This window comes from Eptatretus burgeri, chromosome 15, assembly GCF_056783735.1.
Source record: "Eptatretus burgeri isolate ZD-2024b chromosome 15, Ebu_testis_v1, whole genome shotgun sequence".
NCBI classification, from domain to species: Eukaryota; Metazoa; Chordata; class Myxini; order Myxiniformes; family Myxinidae; genus Eptatretus; species Eptatretus burgeri.
This window is the reverse complement of record NC_140975.1, coordinates 18303361-18315525: the sequence shown is the minus strand read 5'-3', so window position 1 is coordinate 18315525 and position 12165 is coordinate 18303361. Positions and strand designations below refer to the sequence as shown.

The 12165-nt window shown below is 42.5% G+C and overlaps 1 protein-coding gene across 4 annotated transcripts in view; it reads left to right on the top strand.

Moving 5' to 3' along the window:
• Nucleotides 1-9211, top strand: part of LOC147011659 (cholesterol side-chain cleavage enzyme, mitochondrial-like) — a 93516-nt gene extending 84305 nt beyond the window's left edge. For all 4 annotated transcript variants that reach the window (XM_085858583.1, XM_085858581.1, XM_085858582.1 and 1 more), the window contains 2 exons: nt 8405-8746; nt 8827-9211. In XM_085858583.1, coding sequence (XP_085714709.1) covers nt 8405-8746; nt 8827-8958 — 474 coding nt within the window. In that variant the 3' untranslated portion in view covers nt 8959-9211. The remainder of the gene's footprint in view (nt 1-8404; nt 8747-8826) is intronic.
• Nucleotides 9212-12165: the final 2954 nt, after the last annotated feature.

Sequence of the window (12165 nt, the reverse complement as noted above, 5' to 3'; positions counted from 1 at the left end):
GGCACACTAATAGCCTATCATATTATGAACAGATTTGGATATTGGACCATCTCAAAATTTTTGATGGCAGTGGGAAATGGCTGCTACAGCCATCAGCGGCTGAATTTGAGATGGCTCAATATCCAAACCTGTTCATAATACGATGGGCTACTAGTGTGCCAAATTTAGTGCTTTCCTCACAAAATGCACAATTGTTATGCCAAGTTGCCCCACTAATTGGCTTCTTCACAAAGTCTTGCTCTTTCCAAAACGTGATCCATTACAGAGGACAAAACTCCTTGATCAATTGCTGCAATTTCCTCGGAAATATTGTTTTTCAATTCCTCTCGCGTCTGTGGCTTGTTGACATATACGAGATCTCTAAGGTACCCCCACAGAAAAAAAACATCTGTGGTCGTTAAATGTGGTGAACGTGGAGGCCAATCAATGTTTCCAAATCTTGAAATTATGCGGTTTCCAAAAACTGTCCGTAACAAGTCCATTGTTGGCCTCGCAGGATGGGACGTCGCTCCATCTTTCTGGAACCACATTTCTGGTAAATTTTTCATTTCCAGCAACAACAAATTTTCCAGCATTAAGCCGTATCGCTCACCAGTCGCAGACACTGCATTACCAACATCATCTTGAAATAAAAAGGTCTTCCACTGTGGGCTGAGTCACGAACAGACCCACTTTGACTGAAAACGAGCAATCAAGTTCCGAATCGTGTTTTCTGATTGTTCTCGAACATTAAAATGATTGCAAAATTTTATTTGAGTTTGAGTTATTGATTTGCCACTGGGGTAATAAAATTCAATAATATTCACACGCTGGTCATTGATAGATTTATTCATAATGAATCTTCCTGGCCTTCTTTATCTGTAAAAAAGAAGAAAAAAAGAGAAAAATTAAAAATTAATTAAAAATAAAAAAGTTGTTAAAAAAAAGAAAAGAAAACCTTCATTGCCTTGGCCCACCCCGTACTTTAAATTTGCAGTTTTCCAATCCCACCACCTACCATATAATACAATAAACAGGTGGCTAGTTTACTTTTGATAACAAGGCCGTAGTAAGTGGTTATTTCTACAGGTGACACAGTTTATGAATCAGAGGAGAAGGCCGTTCAGCCCATCTTGTCTGTGCGAAGTCCCTTCACAGCACTTGTAATGCAAAGCAATGATCTCAAATATGTGTAGCATGGATTGATGATGGTAGTTTGGCTGGAATAGACAAGTCAAAAGAAGGAGATGGGGAGGTAGGAGGGAGAGAGTGGAAATGATAAGGGTAAGGAGAATTGTGCGAAGGGAAGGGCAAGGAGGTACATAGCAGAGACGACATCACGCTTTTCAACAAGGAAAGGACAAAAGTTTGTTTTTAAACGAAAGTTGTTCTCCATTTTGCATTTAATTTTGGGAGGAGGTTGATAAGTTAACACTTTACAAGACGCAGAACTATTATAATCACATCTCAATATCCTATCAACGCAGCACAACGTCCACGCACACCCACAGATCACACCCGCGAATCGTAGTCTCTGTACCATGTCTGGTTGTCTCTTTCTGATGTGGCCGAAACTTTCACAGTTCCCAATCAATTTTCATCAGTTTGTAACAATGTGTAACAAACTTATGACTCCACCTTATTTTACAACATTCTTCCTTTTTTTTAACATATGAAATTTTGACAAAAAACATATTGCAGGGTATGTAGCAAGTCTGGGCCCCAAAGCCTGTGGAAGGAGAGCAGGTGACTTTTCACGTTGTACTCCTACGCCTGGAGCCTATGGACTTGCGAAACTCACTTTATGGTTGTTTTCAATCACCAATAAAACAACCAATGCCTGAATGACCATCTCGGAACATTATCTTTGATACACCAACAAGTAAACGAATTTGATACATCACTTTTAACACAAATCAATGCGAGAATTTTTTTTTCCTTCTGATGATTGGGACTCATGTATGGTGACAGCCAGCACATTATTAAACTAGAACGAGCAATCGGTGGAGAGAAAACCTCCGCCAGGATGAACAGGTTACGTTTTGTTTCCCACTGATATGCTCGATCTGTATACGGACCTGAATCAAAATCGAATCAGCTTGTTCTTGTCACCTACCCAACTCGTCCACAAAGTGTCGTCCGAATCCGTTCACACCTTTTTGACATATCGTGCTATGTATCGTTTTTGGCCCTATCTGTCAATGGTGAAGAATCACTTTTAAAATTCCAGTAGACGGATTCGGATCTTCACCAAAATCGAATCAATTTGTCCTTGTCACACACCCAACCTGTCCACCAAATTTGTCTGAATCAGTCCACAACCTTTGGAGATATCCTGCAGACAAACAAACAGGGGTGAAAACATAACTGACGGAATAGATGACACTAACATCGAACCAACCTGAACCTCAACATGGCCTGTCACAATCAATTAGACCATTGGTCTAAAATATCTCCGTCTGTTTACTGTATTTGTTGGCGAATGATTTGTGACGTCAGATCTATGCAATGTTAAAGAGTCCGTTTTGGGGGGTTCATCGAGGTCTAATGGATTCTCTTCCAAATACAGTTTTAAAAAAAATATATATTAAATCCACCAATATGGCATAAGTTTAACGGCATTGCTAAGAAAATATTGGTGGTCACTGGATTTTAGAACACACTGTTCATTTAGCTAGATCCATGTTGAAGGTTTCATGATGTGTATGTTGTATACAGTGGCCTGCAAAAGTATTCCCCTCTCCCCCCCACTAATAATGCCACATTTAGATGGACGAGCAGAGGACCCACCTGACGGGTGATCTTGTTCCAAGCGTGCAACACGTTTTGCTGATGCATACCTTTATTTGGGCAGTGTATCGGCAACTGATAGCCCTGTATACGCAAAAAAAACCCCTGGGTTACGAGCATGAAGCAAAAAGATACCTCCTGCTGACAATTTTAAACACCTCACTGCACTGTAAATGGTGAGGACTTGTCATACCCTCCCCCACCTGGAGGCGGTGCGAGACGATACACATTTACATAGATAATTCGTTTCCAACCCCTACCCCCAAAACCATCGGCAATGATAAAAACACCCCGCTACACTAATTAGGATGATGCTGATCCAAGTCTGGATGGAATCGTCCCACAACTGAAGGAGGAGTAGCGCGACAAACAACAAACAAACACACAAACACCGGTCCGTGAATTATCACAAGGATAAGGAAAGAAAGGGGGAAGTGATTGTGAATTTAACGTTCCATCTTTATTTCCCTTTGGCATTGTTCTTAATAAACAGGGACAGGAATACCGTAGGCATGATTGGCCAAATGGCCTTCTCGTGCACCGAAGTTCCCTGTGAACCTTTGTGTAACATCGTTAAGAACAGGAAAAAATGGGGAGGGGAGGAAAGAGAGTTGGGGCTGAGGGTGCGCATTGGGAAGGTGGGGGGGGGATTGAGGACTTGTGGATTGTAATTGGGGTTGAGTACTTGGGGGTTTGGGCAGTTAAGGATTTAAAGAAGAAAGGGGAGAGGATGACAGAGTTGGCTCCAGGACCTGGTCACATTTTACATTATGCAGAATTTCCATGAGTCCCAGATAGTCCCATTCGGTCTTTTGGGTCCTCTAGGTGTTTTGGGGTTTCCAGGTATTTTGGGTCCTCGTAGTCTTTTCGGTGCTTGGAGTATTTTGGATCCCTTGGGTATTTTGGGTCTTCGGGGTGTTTTGGTTCTTTGGGGTCTTTTGGGTCTTCTGGGTCTTTTGAGTTTTCAGGGTGTTTTCATATTTTGGGTCTTCATGATCTTTTTGGTCTTTGTGGTATTTTGGGTCTTTGTGGTCTTTGAGGTCTTTTGGGTCTTATGGGTACTTTGGGTTAAGTATTTCAGGTTACAGTTGTGGGTGACGTCAGGTCAGCTGTCCAACCAATGGGTGAAGAGCGGATACACATACATACATACATACATACATAATCACATACGCTTGCTAGATTATATATAGATTACGAATTATGTAGAAAAAAAATTTCCAAATGAACTTTTTTATTTATAACTGAAGAGATCAAACTATACACTGTTATAGTTGAAGGAGGCTACATGTCAGGAATACCTGCAAAAAAACGAGTACAAACCAAAATTTACTGGTTGTAAAAGTATTCAACCATAAAGATCAGTACTTGGTGGAAGCACCTTTTTCAGCAATGACTGCAATGAGTCTTTTCCGCTGGGTCTCCACCAGCTTTGCACAGTGAGATGGTGAAAATTGCTCTTGTTCTGCCAAGTTTGATGGGAATCGTCGATGGACTGCAATCTTCAAATCTCGCCATAAATGTTCATTTAGGTTCAAGTCAGGACGATGACCGGGCAACTCAAGAACATTTATTTTCCTCTGATTCAGCCACTCCAGTGTGGCTTTAGCTTTGTGCTTCGGATCATTGTCCAGCTGAAATGTGAATATCCTACCCAGTTTCAGATTCATGGCTGACTCACACAGGTTTTCATCAAGGATTCTCCTCTACTTTGCACCATCCATTGTCCCTTCTATCCTGACAAGCTTGCCAGTCCCTGCTCAAGAAAAGCAGCCCCATACCATGATGCTGTCACCACCATGCTCAACAGTAGGAATGGTGTTGACTGGGTGTTGTGTATTGTTAACGTTTTTAATTTTATTTTTATTTTTATGCATAATTGAGGCTCATGGAGGACCGAGCACTCTGAACGGAGCAGGGCAGAACAGACAAAAACCAGGATGCAAAACACGCATGCATGGAGAGGAGGAAGGAACACGCAAGGAAACTCCAAGGAGGAAAAACTGGAAAATTAGGAGGAGGGATTTGAGTGGGTTACCATGGGTAAAAAAGATAATGGTTTTGGATTGGGGACTATCTGAGATGGTGGTGAACAGCTGTCTTGAAGACCTACAGAGAGGAATGAGATTGAAGAGGATGTGGAAGTTGATTCCACAGGTGGGGGGAAAAAAGGAACAAATGAGTGAAGGTGAGCAGTGATCCTGGATTTTGGTTTTCTCCAAGAAGGGGGTTGATGGTGGACCATGTGAGCCCTGCAGAAACCTGGAGGTTGAGGGGGGAGACCAAGCAATGAAAGAGTAGAAGGTGCAAGACCAGAAAGGAAGCGGCAGAAGACAGAGAGACAACTGACCTCTCTGCGATTGCGTAGTGATAAACCCATTGACTCAGCTTCAGCGTGGGAGATTCCAACAATCCCGAAGGCTTGGTTTCCACAGTGTCAAGCAAGGCAAGATGTGAGGTAGGGGAGCCAGCCCTAAGAGGAGTGCAATACTCCATCAGGCTGCAGATCAAGGCCTTGTAGGTGGATGGAGATTCAGGTGTGCCAAGGAAGGACTTTGTATGATGGAGGATGCCCAGTCGGCAACTGACTTTGGAGGCCAATGTTGAAATGTGGTTTGCCCAAGAAAGATCATTGCTAACAGTGAGACCCAGGAGTTTGAATGGCTGAACTTCCTCAAGAGGATTGTTAAGAAAGTAGATAGGATGGTTTGCCAGATGGTCCTTTCAAAGAGAGATAGTGAGAGTGTCACATTTGTCAGAATTGAAAGACATATTCCAAGCATTTGACCATGTTGTGATTTTTTTTTCAAGATCTGAAAAGAGGGAAGAGGCTTAAACCTGCCTGTCTGAAGGACGAGGGATGTCACTGCACAGGGTGGAGACTGTGGAGTCATCAGCAAATAGATAAGGAGGTTTTTCCAATGAGTCAGAGAGATTTTAATGAAGACCATGAATAGGACTGGGCCCATATTTAGACCAAAAAGTTAAAATTTTGTCTCGTCTGTCCACAACACTTTTCTCCACATGCCTGCAGTATCATTACAATACTTTCTCACAAACTACATACGAACTTTTAGATGTGTCTTTTTTAGTAATGGTTTCTTTCTTGCCACCTGTCCATCGAGGCCAGCTTTGTGAATAGAACAGGATATTGTTGATTGAGGAACACTGACCCCCATCTTGGACATAGAGCCTTGCAGATCCTTCAAAGTCATTGTTGGATTTACAGTGACATCACAAACGAGTTTCCTGCTTGCCCGGCTGCTGAGTTTGGATGGGCGACTTGATGTGCGTGGAATGTGGGTGGTATGATACGTATTCCACTTCCTCATGATGGATTTCTCCATCGTCAAAGGGATAATGAGTGACTTTGAAATCTTCCTATAACCCTCTCCTGAACGGTGCTTCTCCACCACTTCATGTCTGACTTCTTTGGAAAGCTCCTTGGTCTTCATGTTTGCCTTGTTGGTTGACCACGTGACTTGCACCTTAAAACTCCTTAGATAAGTGGGGAGTTTAATTTTTAAGTTAAACCTCAGATTACATACAGGTGAAACCTATTACACCCATTTTTTTTAACTTCACAAACAATTAATTTGCTCCTGAAGTGATTTGGGGTAAATGAGGCAAAGGGGTTGAATACTTATACAACTGACAATCATCTGATTTTCTCTGTTAATTTAATTTATTCACATTTTATCCACATATTTTAGCTTGATCACTTTGGAGTAATTTGTGACGACTATATATTAAGTTTAATTTTAAAGTATCATGAAACAAGCTTAAGTGGCATCAAAATGTGAAAACTTTGGAGGGGGGTGAATACTTTTGCAGGTCACTGTACCTATTCCCTGATCCTATTCCATGCTTGTGGTTAGGTATATAATTAGCAATGTTGCAGCAAGTGGATTGTAGATGTGAAACGAGTTTAGTTTAGCAAATGGTCTCTACCTGTGCCTTAATTACCTTGCATTAAATGAAAAAGCACAATGGGATTATTATACCATTTAATTTTATTACGTGTTCAAAACATTAGACGAGGTATTATTGTTGTGGGGCTGGGTATCAGTCACGAGCACGACCGCTAGGGGGAGCAGTAGAGTCGGCTCCACTGAACACACCGGAATTTAGGTCGTGACCCTCGGATAAGTCCGAAAGGCACGGGTCCCTTACACTCTTACAGGACAATGAATCGCCAATAATTCGACAGCGTGGGGTAGGGTTAATTGCCAAACTTCAACATACCTAAGTACCCACGCGGCAAAGCTACCGGGGAATTCACACCCTCGACAGGCCTCGAGCGGGATGAGCCGTTACCGTGTCAAAACCATGTGTAGCCCGAGCAGATGGTTACCGAGGCCTGTCGGTCCAAATGAACAATTTACTGCTTCGCTATTTCTCAACAAGCACCGTGCTAAACCAATAAAATAAATGACAGGGAACGAGCTGGGACATTTAACAAGAGGGGAATTTATTTACAATAATCGGGGGATGAGGGGAGCACGTAAGGGCAGAGTTATTCGAATATAAAATAAATAGAAATTTATACACTAGCTCTTATACAGGTGCTCCTTCAAGGACTGGCCCGCACCAGACACACACCCCCAAAAAGAAATGGACCCCGTCGGGTCATTATTGATACCCCCAGCTCGGAGGGAAGGTGAGCTGGAGGTAAGAAGCTAGCTTGGACCTTCCCGCCTCGTACGGCACTTGATGATCCGGCTCGGCGGGATTCGAACCCGCAACTCGATGTCGCTGCAACCACCGGGTACAGAGGGTAGTGTCGGGTAACAGCACGCTCCTCCAGCAAGTGACGAGCCAGTGAGCGCCAGCAGACAAGACAGGCAAGTGATTCTCGGCGGGACTGACTCGCAGGCAGGCGATCTTCCACGGGACAGGCTCAAGGGAAAAAAGGACCTCTTCGTGCACACCCGCGCTTCTTTTAACCCCCCCCCCCCGACGTAACTCGCCTCCGGATTGGCCGGTTTATCTCAGGCGATCCGCTCGTCGTTCGTGATTCGTCCGGGGGGCGTGGCGAGCATCCTCGCGGCCCGTCCCCCCTGAGAGGCATTCCTCCTCTTCGGCCGACGTGCCTCCGCATTGGCTGGAATGCGGCCTACGTCGCTCGCGCTTTGCCCGTTGGCTGAAGGCAACACGTCTTGCTCGACCCTGGAGCGGAGCCAATGTGTCGGTTGCCAATGGAACTCCGCCCACAGGCGCTTGGCACGTATGCGCGTCAGCAAGGCCGATGGTGGAAGGAAGCCAGGGAGGATGCCGTTGTTGTTGTTGTTAGGGTTGTTGGGGAATAATAAAAACCTAACTAAAAAAATAAACCCGCAGCACACACATGAAATTCCCTTTAGACACAGGGGATGGATTCTAACTATACACATATACTTAACGAAATAACATCTTCGGGGACCTGAATGTTGAGTGCTCATGGCTACCAGATTCGTAACATTATGTGTTGGCAGAAGCTGGAATAACAACAGCTGTGGGGGTCGTTATGCCCTTAGTTAGGCATGCTGATTAGTAGTAGTAGTTGTAGTAATAGAATTTCAAAACATTGTGGGGATGAGGTCATATGTAACAATGTAATTTTTTGTTTGTTTGTTTATCTGTCAACATGTTCTAGACACTTGCCCAGGTTTCTTTGTGGACCATGGGTCGACATCCTGATGTTTTTGAGGACCCAGATGTCTTCTCCCCAATGCGATGGTTGCGGGACATACCTGGTGAAGCTTCTCCTTTCTCTAAAGCCGGAATCCATAAAGATGAAGCTGAGACGACAGACGAAGGAGCTGTAAATTGGAGGGATGGAGATGAGACAGTGAAGAGCATCGGTAGCACCTCACTGGGTCCTTGTAACGGTGCTGCTGCAGGCAACAATTTCCTTGCCCTCGGATTTGGGTTTGGCCCCCGGCAGTGCCTCGGGCGACGAATTGCAGAAAGTGAAATGGGCCTGCTGCTAATCAATGTAAGGACAAGTACATTACAAGGAGTAGTCATGGTGTGGTGTGGAATATCAGGTGCTTAAATATTACTGTCTCTCCACAGATTCTACGTAACTTTCGTGTTCGACGGTTTGATGATACACAAGTGGACACACATTTTGAGTTGATCCTGATTCCAACTTGCCCAATTCAGCTGGTCTTCGAACCGATTGAGTTTCCAAACTCAAAGCTGTGATTTGATTGGTGGATCTAAGAACTGTTGCTGTATTATTTTTATTTTAAGAAGAATTTGATTTGCTTTCTTTATTATTACTTTAATGGACATTCCCAATTGCCACTTGCAATGCCATATTATTATTGACAAACCTTTCACAGAATTACCCAAATTATATTGGCTATTGTCACGTCGATGGGTCTGCTAACGCAGATCCACCACGTTGAAGTGATGTCCTTCACGGATGGCTGAAATAAAGGGAGGCACACTCGAACGGTTTGTGTGGTCAGAATCCAAATCCCACTGGTCTTTTAAAGTGAACGTTTAACAAATTATATCTCCACTGGGGTTAACCAAAGTGAGCCGAAACGGTTTGGGTGCACATGTGAAATAATGGCGGATTATCAGGCGACATGTGTACTTAAGGAATAGCGGTTTTATTGAAAAGAAAATACAAAACAACATGAACGGAGAATCCTGAGATGAAAGATGAAGACATGAATGGAGAAAGGGCACAAATGAAGAAATAAATAAATACACTTAACGATACGATTAAATGAAAAGCACTAGATACAAAATGATGGAACGGGGCACCACACGCACACAACCATTCACTCACATTTAGGGGGCAGTGGGTGGCAGGCAAGGTATTTCAAAGGATATGGGGATAGAAACATCTCCAAGGTGAGCACCTCTCACACGATCAGCAAGGACCAGTCCAAAAAGGTGAAGAAGTGTCCAGCAGGGCGAAATAAGAGTGTCAGTGAGGCCCTGGCTAACTGCATTGGCCTTGTGCCACTTCTCCACTCTAACTGACTGAGCCTCCTTTTATCACCTCCCCCATGGCCACGCCCACAGTACTCGAGCATTCCCTCATTCCCTCGTCCCAAGCCGGCCCCGCCAACCATGCGGCATGCAGATGCCACCACAATGGCATCATCTGGCATCACGGCACTTCTCAAACCATCGCGGGCCACAGGAATGTTTTAAAAGCCACACACAGTATGCAAACACATCAAAAATCCATTCTGGTCAGCGTACCATGTCCTCACCTTGCCTGGGTACCTTTCTTGGCTTACAGAGAGGATACGCAAGAAACTACACTTTTCTATCAAATGCCTATGTAAACGATACCATCCCTCATGGCATGCATAAGAACATAACAACTTCACTCTAACAGGTCCCTGGTTACAGAAAATTCTCCAACCTACACAAACACATGGACCACGCTAATTTAACATGCGATCTCGTTCGTACCCCCTGTGACACAACAACATTTTATGTTTTGTTTTCTAAGTCTTCATGTAATATGCTTTTATGAATACCTTTATGGGGTAATATTAAGGCAGACAGGAAGTTTTAAGAAGGTATTATGAACTTTATGGCAGCTTGGAGATAATAAGGAAATTGTCATGTACTTTCTTTGAATAAATTAGTTATGTTTAAAGATGTGCCCAGTCAATTTTTTAGAGGAATCTATTTTGTAAATTGACTGCTGAAGATGTGTTGAAGAGGTTTCCAATGGAATGTTCCACTAACAGAGCTAGTTGATGGGGATGTCTTCATTCAGGAAAAAACGTCTTTTCCCCCAATTCCAATTTTATAATTTGAAGCAAAATTTTCTGATTGTAATGTTAATGGTTTTCTTTTCTACAGGGTCTAAGACTCATGGAGAAGCTGCAACACAAAACACAAAACACACACACAAAGGTGGATACTTTGAGACCTAGGCTGGCTCTCTTCCACCTTCTGAAACTCGCATATGGAGATAACATCCATTAACACATATATGAGACAACATCTTGCTTGATTTCAAACAAATGGCACCGTTGAGCTGAGGGGAAGTGTCTTAAGTTCCCCAAGAAACTCTGGGTGCCAGCGCCACCATCTTCGTGGCGTTGCCTTTCTTTCCGTGCTCAGCATGGCAATGAAGGATAAATTTCCTCCCCCTCATGGATGCCAACTTATGGTTGTTTGTCCAAGCTTTATTCGTTTTAAATGCTCTGAGTGTCAAGCAAGAAAGCAGACATACCATTTTTATTCGATATATATATATATATATATATATATATATATATATATATATATATATATATATATATATATATATATATATATATATATATATATATATATATATATATATCTATGTATGTCGGGGCGTATTATGTGATACTGGTCGTCCGTAGGTCCGTCCGTCCATTCCTGTCCGCACTCTAACTCCCAAAGTTTTCAACTTTCACGTTTCATATTTGGAACATAGGTACAGACTGTGGAGACGGTGTGTTGCGACATACGTTAATCATCTAAAGTGGTTGCCATGGCAACCAGGATGCTGTTTTCCATGTAGTAGCACAATTCTGTATATACCTTCTTGTTCGGGCGTATATTGTGCTCACTTGCAGTCTTGTTAATCTTTGGTTTGACCCGGTTGGGTTTCAAACCACCGACCTCCCAGACTCTGAGCTGACGCTCATGCCACTTATCATCATTATTTCCTGAGTGAAATTATTATGTTGTGAATACAATGGAAAACCATTCTAAAGTACTTGAGTTATTTGAAATAGACGGTGTAAAAATCGATATTGTCTGACATCTAACAGGTGTGTGATTTGCCAAGGTTTAAATTACTCATCTTAAAAAAAAAAGATATATATATATATATATATATATATATATATATATATATATATATATATGTTGATTATATTTGATATTATTGTTGTCATACTGTACTTTTTCCTTACTGGATTGAAAACATTAAAAGTGAAAAAAATTGATGTAATTGACATCATTTTAACTGGTGAGACACACTGGTATGCACCTCAAAAAGATGCAGATACTTTTTGACTTGTAAAGATTCATAAATTCACAATGTCTCAACGTTAGCAATTATTCACAATTTCATTCTTATTTGATTCAATTAAAAGTTCAATTTGACAATTATTCACAATGTTTTCTTTGAAAACTTCACAGTTCACAAGACTTACATACTGTAGCCAGTCTCAGCTCAATGGCCTGCGGTGGCTCTGGCCTCAAATTAAATCACGAAACATCAGGAATATCTCTACACTGATCCTGGCTAATTCTTGTGGTATGCAAATGTAAACTCCAAATATATTTCAACTCTAAGCATTGCCAAAGCTAGATCGGTGACCTTGGCAATTCAAGAGACACTGATAGGGGTTATCCTGTCAATGCCTCCCCTTGGCATTGGAGCCAAGGACA